This window comes from Prunus dulcis, chromosome 1, assembly GCF_902201215.1.
Source record: "Prunus dulcis chromosome 1, ALMONDv2, whole genome shotgun sequence".
Classification (NCBI taxonomy): Eukaryota; Viridiplantae; Streptophyta; class Magnoliopsida; order Rosales; family Rosaceae; genus Prunus; species Prunus dulcis.
The window spans coordinates 30,765,186-30,777,074 of NC_047650.1; the positions used below are offsets into that span (position 1 = coordinate 30,765,186).

Genomic DNA, 11,889 nt, shown 5'->3' on the forward strand with positions numbered 1-11,889 from the left:
GGAAAATAACCAAAGATATCATCAAAAATCGAATAAATAAAAATAAAAAAATCGCTCAAGAAGCCCATTGAGATCATCCTCCAATTTTAAAACTGGCCAGGTGAGAAGCCTGAAACCAAAAAAGACTCCTCACTGAAGATTATATGAAACAAAGAAGCAGCCTGCAAAAACCCCTTTAAGCTTATGATTTGAAATTTAATTTTACATAATGCATAAAGAACAAAAACGCAGGAAGGCTGTCGGTTACTAGGGCAATCTAAATCAGCTAAATATGGTTTCAATTATTAGAACCACACTCACCAAGAGTGCTAACCACATCCGAAGGTGAAGGGCTTCCCTCTAAGCTACGGTTACTCAATCTACAGGTAAAGGCATTGAAGCATTCCATTCTCTCAAGTCCTATAAGAAATCTCGTCGCCAACTTATTGATGTTTTCTAAATTAAAGACAATAAAACTAGAGCATTGCATAGACAAGTGTTTATTTAATCCCAAAGCATAATAATTACTGAATAGGGTTCAATACAGTCTCATCCTTGAAAGCTTGCATGCCAGAGCTTTTAGCAGCAAGATTTCCACACATGAACCATTCTTGAACTTGCTCAAGCTAAGTTGAATAAACATGACTGAATGACTAACTTCTCAATTCCATTCCCGATCAAGGTCCCCAGGTACAGGCCCTGTATCACATGACATGGAAAAGGATAGTTCACCATGAATGCAGGCACCATTCCTTCCATAAAAAGCCAAAACCATTAAACTCTTACATATAACATTTATTTTATCAAAAAGTTAAATACTATTAATTTATGATATACGAGCTCCCAAGATTTGCTGAAATAAGACAACAAATTAATTATTTAGTTCTCACCCGGATCTACTACTAAACTAATCCAAAGCTCATACTCAAAATAACACATTCCATAACTCCAACAATGACAGAAATTGATGGTCAGTACAATCAAATATCCAGTAAGCAACAAAAAAGCTCATCCCTTCATACCCAGTGAAAAACTGCAAATATATAGTGTATTATGTAATATTGATTCAAGAAAAATCTACCACTACTACCCGCTGACCAGATAAAGGAATCAACAAAAACATTTTTGCTTATACTTAAATTTGAATAAAACAAGACCCCAACAATCAATGGTAAACTTTTTTCTTTTTCTTTTTTTTTAATAGAAACATTTTTTATTCAAAATTTGAAAGGATAAAAAAGGAGGACATTTAGAACACAGACAAAAAGAAAGAAGCACTAGCCAGTGAAACAAACACGAGGCCACTCACCCCATAAAACAAAACAGCCAATCAAAAGACAACCCCTTAAGATACTACAGCCAGCAGATTGCGCGTTAATTGTAGGATAGGATATATCCTTAAAAGCATGGGAAGTTGATGCCCCAAGGGCAGCCCAAAACTTCACTCTATCCCATAACTCTACCACCCCCACTCCCTTATAATCCTCAAAGATTCTCCTGTTACGTTCCAGCCAAAGGTTCCAGATCACTGCCTGCATCAGACTGCCCCAAAGGATTTTAGCTTTCTTTCCCCTTCCCAAAGCATCAAATTTGATGGAAAAAAGTTCGAAACAGCCTTTCGGTATTACCCACACAGTGTTAACTTCCTTCAGTAACGTCTCCCACAACTTTAGAGAGAAAGGGCAATGAAGGAGGAGGTGGTCCACACTCTCCCCCAATGGTAAACATAATGTTTCCTATTGTGCCTGGAGGCTGGTATCATCCAGCTTCCTCACCATTACCTAAACCTATGCTAGAGCAACTTTTGTGTTCACCTTCTGGCCTTTAATGGTAAGGAGATTATACCAACACAAAAAACTCTTTGGGGTCTCAAAAATTTCTTCAGAAACAAACCAATAGTAAAAAAGAAAACTGGAGAGCTGCACAACTATACCGTATCTTTATCTTAGTCAGAAGCATAAAAACATCAAAAGCAGAGAAAAATTACAAAGATCTGCTGGCAGTAGTGATGGCTTTACCTGGTAGCACTTAAGTGAGTCAGCTCTGGAAGTGTCATGGAACACCACCTAGCCTACTACTCCTATACACTTACTGCTTTGGATGACTAAAGTTCTGATTGGAAATTACAAACATATTTCATAATTACACAGCTTGGGAAGAATACTGAGCAACTAAGCAGACATGGACAGATTGGGAAACAACCTATGTATGCTCTTTGGGTGTTCTAAGATGAAGAAGAAGAGACAACATATTAAGAGACTAATGGTGGAGGAAAAGGTTCGGGGCCTCGATAGGAAAAGGTCTAAGAGTGTTTAGTTTCTTCGTATATATATCATGATGTAACAGGGCATGTTTATCTTCTATTTCAATGGAAGAAATTTTCCTTTAACTCTGTGATTCAGCACAAAGTTAGAAAGAATAACATGCAAGTATAAAAACACGTTAAGGAAAAAACATGCACAGAGCATCCTTCCACACAGGACGACACACGTCAGAGAAAGGAAGCACAAATGTCAAAAAAGGGGATATCGATTTCAGTAAGAACAGCATCTGAAGCAAACAAACCCAGCTTTCAATAAGAAGAATAACAGTCAGAGGGCATTTGAAATGCCATTCTAAACACTAAACAAGAGTGTATATACAAACGACCCAAAAATGAAAGGAACTAAGCAAACTACAAGGGTTTAAACATTCAGGCACAGATAGACTGCTTCTAATCTAGCAAAACCAAAATTCACATAAACAAAAGAAATATTCACAAAGCTATCATCTTGTAGCGGCATTTGCAATTAAACTACAAACGGATACTCAATGAAATTGCCCATAAACCAATAATTGAATTTAAGTGAAAAGGATTGAAATTTATACCCAATATTAATAAGACTGCTGAGTGAATCCATAAGCTGCTGTTGCTGAGGGTGCTGCGGATGCTGTTGTTGCTGCTCCTCCTGCTGCTGCTGTGGCGGTAGAGTCGCACCAGCCGCCACGGCCGCCGCACTCGAAGGTGCTCCCTTGGATTCACTAAATCTCCACATATAACAAGCCGCGACGGACCGGTACGGCCGCCACTTCTCACACAAATGCTCCATCTGAGACGGCCGAGGCAACTCGTCAAGATTGTAGAGAAGCTGAACGCCTTTGCGCATGCTGAGGTCGTTGATCGGAAGTACGTCGGGCCTGTGAAGCGAGAAAATCATGAACATGTGCACAGACCAAGAGCCGATCCCATTGACCATCGTCAGCATTGTGAACAGCGACTTGTCGTCCATATTTACAATCGCCGCGTCCGATAGAATCCCGTTCTGGTACTTTCTGGCCAAGTCGTGGAGGTAGCTGGCTTTTCGGCCCGAAACCCCGATTTGGCGGAGCTGCTGAGGCGTTTGGGCGAGGACCGTCTCGGGGACGACACAGGCCTCGCCGCCGCACAGGCTGACGAAGCGCGTGTAGATCGAATTGCCGGCCTTGTATGCGAGTTGCTGGTAGAGAATGCTACGGGTTAAGGCAAGGAAGGGGGTCTGGAAGGTGTCAAAGGTCGGCCGCTGGTGGAGGTCGATCAACGGAGCCAGGAGCGGATCGGCGTTTCGGAGATGGCGGATTGCCGCCTCGACCTCACCTTCGCAGGAAAGCGGCCGCGCTGCGATTTTCGGGGCCGAAAGGGCCCGTTGCTGGACGGCCTTGGACTTGGCGGACTTGGCGGCGGCGGGAAGGGGTTTGGGGTTGTCGGGTAAGGCGACGATTTGTTGGGAGGAATTGGGGTCGGAGGTGTCGGGCGATAACTTGCGGATCTTTCGGGGGCGGAAGGGGATTTTGGAAGGGGGCGATGAAGTTTGAGAGGGAGCATTGGTGAGTTGGGTGGGTGTGGGGCTCACTTCGGCGATTGTGGTGTCGTCGATGGAGTCATGGTGAGGCGGTTGGGTCGGAGTCGGAGTCTGAGGCTGGGTTTGGGTTTGGGTCTGGACCTGGGTTTGCTCGCCCATATGTGGAGTGGAGGAGTGTGTATCAATTTCAAATTCAATGGGTGGCTTGAGTGTAAATATGGGTGGTTGTGGGGATGGGCGGTGGCGGTGGCGGTGGCGGAGAGGGAGGTGGTTTACGAGAAGTATTGAATTGAAGCCATCGGAAATTGGGAGTGTGTGCGCGCAGAAGGAGAGAAGAAGGGACTGTAGTTTGAAGTTCCTTACAAAATTGACTGGAAAACAAAAGTTTTATTGAGTTTAAGGGACAAACTCACACTCCATTCTTAATCAATATCCCTAGTATGTTTTTTTTTTTTAATAAATAAATTTTATTTTTCTCTCTTTCGCTCTCACTGCGAGTGCGAGAGTCCTTTAATAAAGTAACAGGTGGCTTCCGTTTTCTCCTCCTCCGATAACCAAAAAGTTCATCATCCTCCTCTCATGGCATAAAAAACAAATGAATGAAATCCAATTAGGGATTTTTCTGTTTCACGCTCCATTTTAGCGCGTGACTCATCATTGTGTTCTTCCTCCAGTTGCAGTACAACATTAATTATTTTCTTCATATTCTTCTTCTTCTATTTTGTTTTTTTGGGCTGAGGCCCGTTATACCGCGTTTGGCAGAACAAAGCGTGACGCAATAGAGATATGAACTGGGCCTTGTAAAGCCCAGTATAAACCCAAAGTTTGCCTGATGAATTTGAACTTGTATTTCTATCGGTCTGGGCCTCTCCCAATTGTTAGATCATCGCTTGCCCAACCCAAGATGGGTTCAATTCATCATGGTTACACCAAATCGCCTAACCCAAATTTTTCTTTTTAATGGTTTTAAGTTCCATATTGGAGTTCGTTCAAAAAAATTAAAAAGTTACATATTGGAAGCCTAAGTAAATAAATTGCAACATATAATGAATGATTACACTACTAACAACACTGAATCCTAAGATGTGAAAAATTCATCATTCTACTTTTTATTCATAACAAAAAGAAAAAGAAAGAAAAGATACCGACTGATTGATCTCGGTGGACAACAAGACATAGTTCAAAGTTCAAAGTTTTCAATAATACTTGTGATTGCGATTCTGAACAAATGGTGTTTGCGTCTAAAACTGATTACGGACTGTTAGGTAGACTGATATATATACAACTGCTTTTTTGTTTTTTTTAAGGGATAGCAGCAGGCATCTTTTTAGAGTAGGTGTATTATATGTCAATAAGTTAAAAGTTGGATGTGTGAATGAATTAGGTTGAGATTTCTGATAAAAACAAACAACAATTAGGTTGAAATTAGTAGATAATCTAAAACCGTGCAAAATCACGTGGGTTGTGTTTCGTTCCGTTTTGATTGAATTGGACCAATTGGTAGGTAGGTGGTCAATAAAGCAAAAGGAACTGAAAGCTGGTACAAACAAGAGCCTAAATAATTATTGAAGAAGAATTGTCCACAATCACAATACTAGAGATAGAGAAGGAGGAGAGGGATGAGAAACTCTCATGCAATGAGATATTTTCAGTTAATAATGTAATAATACGTAGAAAAAAAATTTCATGTGTTATTGTGTTATTAGCCGACCAAATATAACAAAACAGTGTTATTCTCATTATAAGTAAGTTTTTTTGAAAGAGGAGGACGACACTACTTATCACTTATTATCATTCTACCACCATGTACAAATTGTCCAAACTCAGAGGACAAATGATGATAGTGGCTAACGAGACCCACGAGCCTACCTACAACCACACACAACTAGTAACTTACAACATATTCATTTAATTAGCATATAAAAACCTAATCTTTATACATAAAATCATAATCCTTCTTAAATAGCATAAGACTATATACTTAAAACAATTGAAAAGATAGATTTAAGTTAGGTCAGTTGGTCAGGACAATAGATATGTTTCCTTACATTCAAATTCGAGTCATTCTCTCCGTAAATTAAATTAATTTAAATTTTAAACTATCGCTTATATTGAAAAAAAAACAGAAAAACAAAAAAACTCATTGGTGAAAGTTTGCAGATAGACTTCATTAAAAAAAAAAAAAAAGAAGGAAAAAACAAAGTTACAGATAGACAATCATAAGATAAGACCGCGCATAAACTATAAACAAGAATTATAATAGGTGTTGCCTACGTGGCAGAAGGTGAGCTCGGTTGCACAGTTACAGCACGAATCTGTTGGTAACGGCAAGGTGCGGAGCTGGACTTATAGGCCAGCAGTGCATGACACGATAAACGGACGATTGGAGACAATAATCATAGAGTAAGCGTATAGGCTCCATTTATTTTCCGTCTTCTCTTCTCTGTGGGGCGTTTTGCACGCAGTGAACTTTATCTGTTTCTCTGTTTCTCTGATCGCAGAGGCCACAATGAGTTTCAGGGACGACAATGAAGAGGGAAGAGATCTCAGGAAGCCCTTCCTGCACACTGGGAGCTGGTACCGCATGGGTTCCAGGCAATCCAGTATGATGGGCTCGTCCCAGGTCATTCGAGATAGCTCCATTTCTGTGGTGGCTTGTGTTATGATTGTCGCTTTGGGTCCTATCCAATTCGGCTTCACCGTAAGCATAGCTCGCTCTTCTTCTTCTTCTTCTTCAAATTGTTTTTTTTCGCAATTAGAGAGCCTGAGCTGGCATTTTGATTGCAGAGAGCTCAAGAAATGAGAAGATTGAGCTTGATTACACTTTTCCTCTATTCATATCTGTTTACGAATCACATTTTTCGTTCCTGCAGTCTGGATATTCTTCTCCGACCCAATCAGCAATAATCAAGGATCTTGGACTCACAGTGTCAGAGGTTTGAATCTCAGTTTTTTTTTTTTTAATGTGTATTTGCATACTGGGTTTGTTTGTTTGATTGGTTTTAGTTTCTAACTATTATCATCTGGGTCAGTATTCTATTTTTGGTTCTTTATCGAATGTGGGTGCTATGGTAGGAGCTATAGCCAGCGGTCAGATTGCTGAGTATATTGGTCGCAAAGGGGTAGGATTTGATCACTAATTCTATTCCTTATTAAGCGTAGCATCTTTGACTAACGTTCTTTTGTTTAATTCTAAGACTGGGTTTTATTAATTGCAGTCTTTAATGATAGCTGCCATTCCTAATGTTATCGGCTGGCTTGCTATATCATTTGCCAAAGTGAGTTTTCATGACTGTACCGGTTTATAGGAATCTAGACATGAACAGAATGCAGTCAGGAATATGCTGTCTTACATCAACTTTAATTCTTTTTGTAGGATTCTTCTTTTCTCTACATGGGAAGACTGTTGGAAGGATTTGGCGTGGGAATAATCTCGTACACGGTAGCGTTGAGTTGTTTCAGTGATGTCTTTCTATGTTGGAATTATGTGGGGTGAGTAACTGTGAGAGTACTGACTTGGTTGATCATTGCTAGGTGCCTGTATATATAGCTGAGATAGCACCTCAAAACTTAAGAGGTGCTTTGGGTTCAGTCAATCAGGTTGGCCTTGTTTAGTAGCTTATTTTTACCATGAGTTTCTGTTAGTAGTTACTAACGTATATCTGTAATCAGATTATTTAAACTTTAATCCTTGTTCTGTAGCTCTCTGTAACCATTGGGATAATGCTGGCTTATCTGCTTGGACTTTTAGTTCAGTGGAGGATACTTGCAGTTCTGGGTAATCTTCTTAAAATTCATTGTGGTGTCCACATCACTTGTTGGAAAATATTCTGGCTATTATATTTCTCCATATTAGATTGATGACACATTTCTATCTTATATCCATAGAAGTTGTATCTGTCATGGATGTAGGATTTTCCTAAACTTGATTTACTTGAAAGAATTACACATTACAAATTTGCTTTCTTGCTAATGGCGATTAGAAATTTTATTACATAAATGAAGTCTTATATGATCTTTGAGGGAACACTTTACACTTGGTTTCATTGCTTCTTACATTGTCAACCCATACAGTAAATTTTTGCCGTACTGTCATGGCAAATGTTTGGTATTCATGGAGCGGTTCGTGTTGTTGGTTTTAATTCTAGAAAGCTTCTTCTATATACTCAGAAGAAAACACAAGTACTATTATTTGTAATAGCAGCAGATTTCATTTCTGGTAAACATTTTTATATTGATGGTACAAATTATTACTTTTCAGGAATATTGCCTTGTACGATATTGATACCCGGGCTCTTTTTCATTCCCGAATCTCCTCGATGGCTGGTAAGTCACCAAAGTAGGTTTTCCTCTCAATCACAGTTAGAGTGCTAGATATGATATCACAGTTTTTTCTTTTTTGGTTTCAACATCCAACAGGCAAAAATGGGTATGACCGAGGATTTCGAAGCCTCTTTGCAAGTTCTCCGGGGATTCGATACTGATATTTCGGTTGAAGTGAATGAGATCAAGGTACAAAGCCACAGTTTCCTGCCAAAGACCTTTAAATTATGCTATTACCATTTCACTCTTGGAAATTCACCTATGTAAATAATTTCCTTGATATATATTGGGCAGAGATCTGTAGCATCAACAACCAGAAGAACAACAATTCGGTTTGCAGAACTCAAACAAAAAAGATATTGGCTTCCTTTAATGGTATTAATTATAGTCCAGAAGAGTTGGTTCTCTAATTGGCTATGTTTTCATCTCAAAGATGCATTTGTCAAAACCTGACTGATTTCACTAACTTTTGTGTTGCAGATTGGAATTGGTTTACTTGTTCTTCAACAGCTAAGTGGAATTAACGGTGTTCTATTCTATTCCAGTACCATTTTCGCAACTGCCGGTAAGGTTTCCCATCTTATCTGAAAGAATTGAGTTGGGATACTGCACAGAACATAGGAACAGTGTCATATTCTTTGTTCCCTGTTTCCTTTGACCGCCAAGAAGTGTGTAAATGTACTTCCTTTTTATTGTACATGTAGGACACAGATAGGCAATACATGTATGTTATAGAGGAAAACAGACTTAAGTCGGTTTTCTGTTCATTTGAAATGACTCTTATTAGTTTTAGTTTTTGAATAGGGATTTCATCAAGTAATGTAGCCACATGTGGCCTTGGTGCTGTTCAGGTACATCAAGAAAATCTTCAAAATTGGTTTCTTCACTCACCCAATATTCTCAAGTTGTAAACATAACAAGTATCTTTATGCATTTAGGTCATAGCCACCGGGGTGACTACTTGGTTGGTGGACAAATCAGGCCGTCGGCTTCTGCTTATTGTGAGATTGAATTATTATTTATTTTTTGTCACTGTTGAGTCATTAATTTATTATCCATTTGGACTAGAAGAAATGAATAAATTTTATACAATTCCTCGTAGATCTCTTCCGCTGGAATGACAGTTAGCCTTCTAATCGTTGCAGTAGCATTCTTTCTAAAGGTATTAAATTTTTCGTGTTTTCTAGAAAGATATTATGGGTATTTGCTTGTTTTGTGTATATTCTCAAAAAAGAAATTCCACTGATCGCAGGATTTGGTAGCAACTGATTCAAATTTGTTTAGCATATTGGGCATCATAACAGTGGTTGGAGTTGTGGTATGTTAATGTTCTTAATATCACAATTCAAAGAACATTGGTTCTCTCATATTCATTTTTGGCCTTTTCTACTAATAATTCCTTTGTCTTACACTATTCTTTCAGGCCATGGTAATTTTCTTCTCTCTGGGTGTAGGAGCTATTCCATGGATTATAATGTCCGAGGTATGTCAATAATATAGTCTTTTGATACAGTAATTGCTTGCCCTTGGCAGGTCTGCTAGAGACTCATATGCAATATAACCCTTATGTTTTCAAATTTCAATACCTGCAAGTTCATTCACCTGCAATGTTTGCAACATGCCCTTTGTTCGTGTACGACGTGTACTAGTGCACATTTGTTTTCCTATATTATAAGTTTTGTCTTCAAACTATACTTGGAGAAGCAGATGAATCCGTTGTATGCCAAGATTTCTCCATTGCAAATATTCATTATATTACTGAAGATGAATTTTCTGCAATCGAAGCTTCTGCCTGGTTACCTCTATGTGCTTGGAAACTTGGCATTATGAAGTCACATACTATCAACTTTAGCATAATATTCTGGCCAACACAAAATTCCTTCACCAAATAATTTTTTAAGTAGCTTTGCAATTTTGAATTTAACCAAGAAAGAAAAAAGAAAGGATAAGGCTTTCACTCATAAATTTGTCATCATGCATCTGTGCATACCTTATTCTTTGGCTACTGACCATCCCAAAAAACATTTGATTTTAGAATTTCTTGTCAGGCATAGTGTTTAGTGTCTTGCATTGAGTACAAAATTTTGATCTAATAACTTGCTGCAGAATATATATATATATATATATATACATATCTTTTTTGGATCATCCAATAAAATGTGAATTTGGTAATGCAGATTCTTCCAATTAATATTAAAGGCCTTGCCGGAAGCATAGCAACACTTGCCAACTGGTTCATATCCTGGGTGGTCACGATGACTGCAAACTTGCTGTTGGAATGGAGCAGTGGAGGTGTGCCTCTCTCTCTGTCTCTCTCTCTCATTCACACACACGCATTAGAAACTTTGCCTTATAATTGCGTCGAGCAACCACTTATTCGATGATGTTGTTTTATCCTTGGTTGTATTATTTAGTGGTTTTTTTCTTCCTCTTGTTATTATTTGGGGCTAATGGGCAGCTTCCACTTTCAACAGGAACCTTCACCATTTACATGCTTGTGAGTGCTTTCACTGTCGTATTTGTAACCATTTGGGTTCCCGAGACGAAAGGGAGAACTCTGGAAGAGATTCAGTTCTCCTTCAGATGAGGTTTTCTTTCCCCTTCTTGCATATTACTTGCTTTCTTCCTTCTGTTAGAAGAAAAAACCAAGAGTTACCATTTTGAGATAATTCCAGAGAAATTGTGCAACGTGAAACGTGCACGTTTTGTAATCTTTTCGTGACATAAGAACAGGCTTCTTCTTCTTCTTCTTCAGCCAGCCGTCGGTGTTCTATTGCTACATTCATTGCTTGTCACTATCTTTCTAGAGGTAGCTGTAAACTCACAACAATTGTCTTATAGTTTATTAAATTCATTAAATTAATTTTCCGAGCTATCCGATTTCTATTTTGCCCTCCTATCCTATGATATTATTATGTATGTAAGAACTCGATGAGTTTTTATCAAACCCAACAAGTATACCCATCACCTGAGTAGACGGTTTATCTTCTCAGGCGGGTGATTGGTGTGGGGGTTGGCGGGATTATTTGTGAAAACGAGGTCCTCATAACAAGTTAAGGACCATCCAAACAGTCAATCGATCCATCTTACAACCTGTAAGTGAAGGGGAAAGGCAGCTGTGCCTTCAAATGACCGGCGGATATGAATTACTTTTTTTTGGGGGGTCAACGGTGGATATGAATTACTAATCCTACATATATATCTAATGACCTTAGTGGGTCATATCCCTTGGGCCTTGCCCTCGACTTGTCAACAAGTAATCTTCTGCTGAAAAAGAAGTAAAAAAAGGAGGAAGAACCGTATATCAAATTATCAAAATGGGTCACTTTTTGATACATGTTCAATTATTCATTTCGATGAAGACCGGCTCCCACCACTTAGGAATGGAGTCTATGTGATGCTAGGGGTGGGCACTCAAAACGGCAAACCGGAAATCCGAGCCGAACCACACCGAACCAAACCGGAAAAAAACCGAGTTGACCAAAAAGTCAAAAACCGGTCAAAAACCGAACCGGGCCGGTTTGGACCGGATTCGGATCCGGTTCCATGTCTTCAAAAACCGAACCGGGCCGAACCGAACCGGTGAAACTAAAAAAATATATAATTTCAATATATATTTATATTTAATGCTATATTTTTAATTTCACTAAAAAAAAACCTAATATTTATCCAAGTTCAATGTCAAAATATCTCTCTTTTCTCACTTTAATATTTATTTTTTATATGAAATTGAATAATTTGTTAATTTTCAAGTAAAAAAAATAATATT

The 11,889-nt window shown here is 38.8% G+C and overlaps 2 protein-coding genes across 3 annotated transcripts; one reads left to right on the forward strand and one right to left on the reverse strand.

Moving 5' to 3' along the window:
• Nucleotides 1–162: 162 nt before the first annotated feature.
• LOC117638291 (probable DNA-3-methyladenine glycosylase 2) lies at nt 163–4,336 on the reverse strand. Of its 2 annotated transcripts, none has more exons than XM_034373435.1 (2): nt 2,848–4,336; nt 163–678 (listed from the first exon to the last, which is right to left on the reverse strand). In XM_034373435.1, the coding sequence occupies exons 1-2, from the start codon at nt 3,954–3,956 to the stop codon at nt 657–659; spliced, it is 1,131 nt and encodes a 376-aa protein (XP_034229326.1). In that variant the 5' UTR covers nt 3,957–4,336; the 3' UTR covers nt 163–656. The 2 variants fall into 2 exon arrangements, with proteins under 2 accessions (XP_034229326.1, XP_034229321.1); XM_034373430.1 differs by having other exon boundaries at nt 163–731; nt 2,848–4,335.
• A 1,745-nt stretch (nt 4,337–6,081) lies between these two features.
• Nucleotides 6,082–10,995, forward strand: LOC117614278 (sugar transporter ERD6-like 6). The gene is made up of 19 exons (XM_034343033.1): nt 6,082–6,200; nt 6,299–6,498; nt 6,671–6,733; nt 6,830–6,919; nt 7,016–7,075; nt 7,174–7,239; nt 7,332–7,397; nt 7,500–7,575; nt 8,059–8,123; nt 8,217–8,309; nt 8,415–8,495; nt 8,601–8,685; nt 8,925–8,971; nt 9,059–9,121; nt 9,223–9,282; nt 9,373–9,438; nt 9,544–9,603; nt 10,298–10,412; nt 10,595–10,995. The coding sequence occupies exons 2-19, from the start codon at nt 6,307–6,309 to the stop codon at nt 10,705–10,707; spliced, it is 1,461 nt and encodes a 486-aa protein (XP_034198924.1). The 5' UTR covers nt 6,082–6,200; nt 6,299–6,306; the 3' UTR covers nt 10,708–10,995.
• Nucleotides 10,996–11,889: the final 894 nt, after the last annotated feature.

Coding starts and splice junctions, on each gene's coding strand:
- LOC117614278 (XM_034343033.1), top strand. CDS start 6,307: ATGAGTTTCAGGGACGACAATGAAGAGGGAAGAGATCTCAGGAAGCCC. Junction 8,124..8,216: donor CCGAATCTCCTCGATGGCTG/GTAAGTCACCAA, acceptor AACATCCAACAG/GCAAAAATGGGTATGACCGA. Junction 8,972..9,058: donor GTGGCCTTGGTGCTGTTCAG/GTACATCAAGAA, acceptor TTATGCATTTAG/GTCATAGCCACCGGGGTGAC.
- LOC117638291 (XM_034373430.1), bottom strand. CDS start 3,956: ATGGGCGAGCAAACCCAGGTCCAGACCCAAACCCAAACCCAGCCTCAG. Junction 732..2,847: donor AGCAGTCTTATTAATATTGG/GTATAAATTTCA, acceptor TTTTTATGGAAG/GAATGGTGCCTGCATTCATG.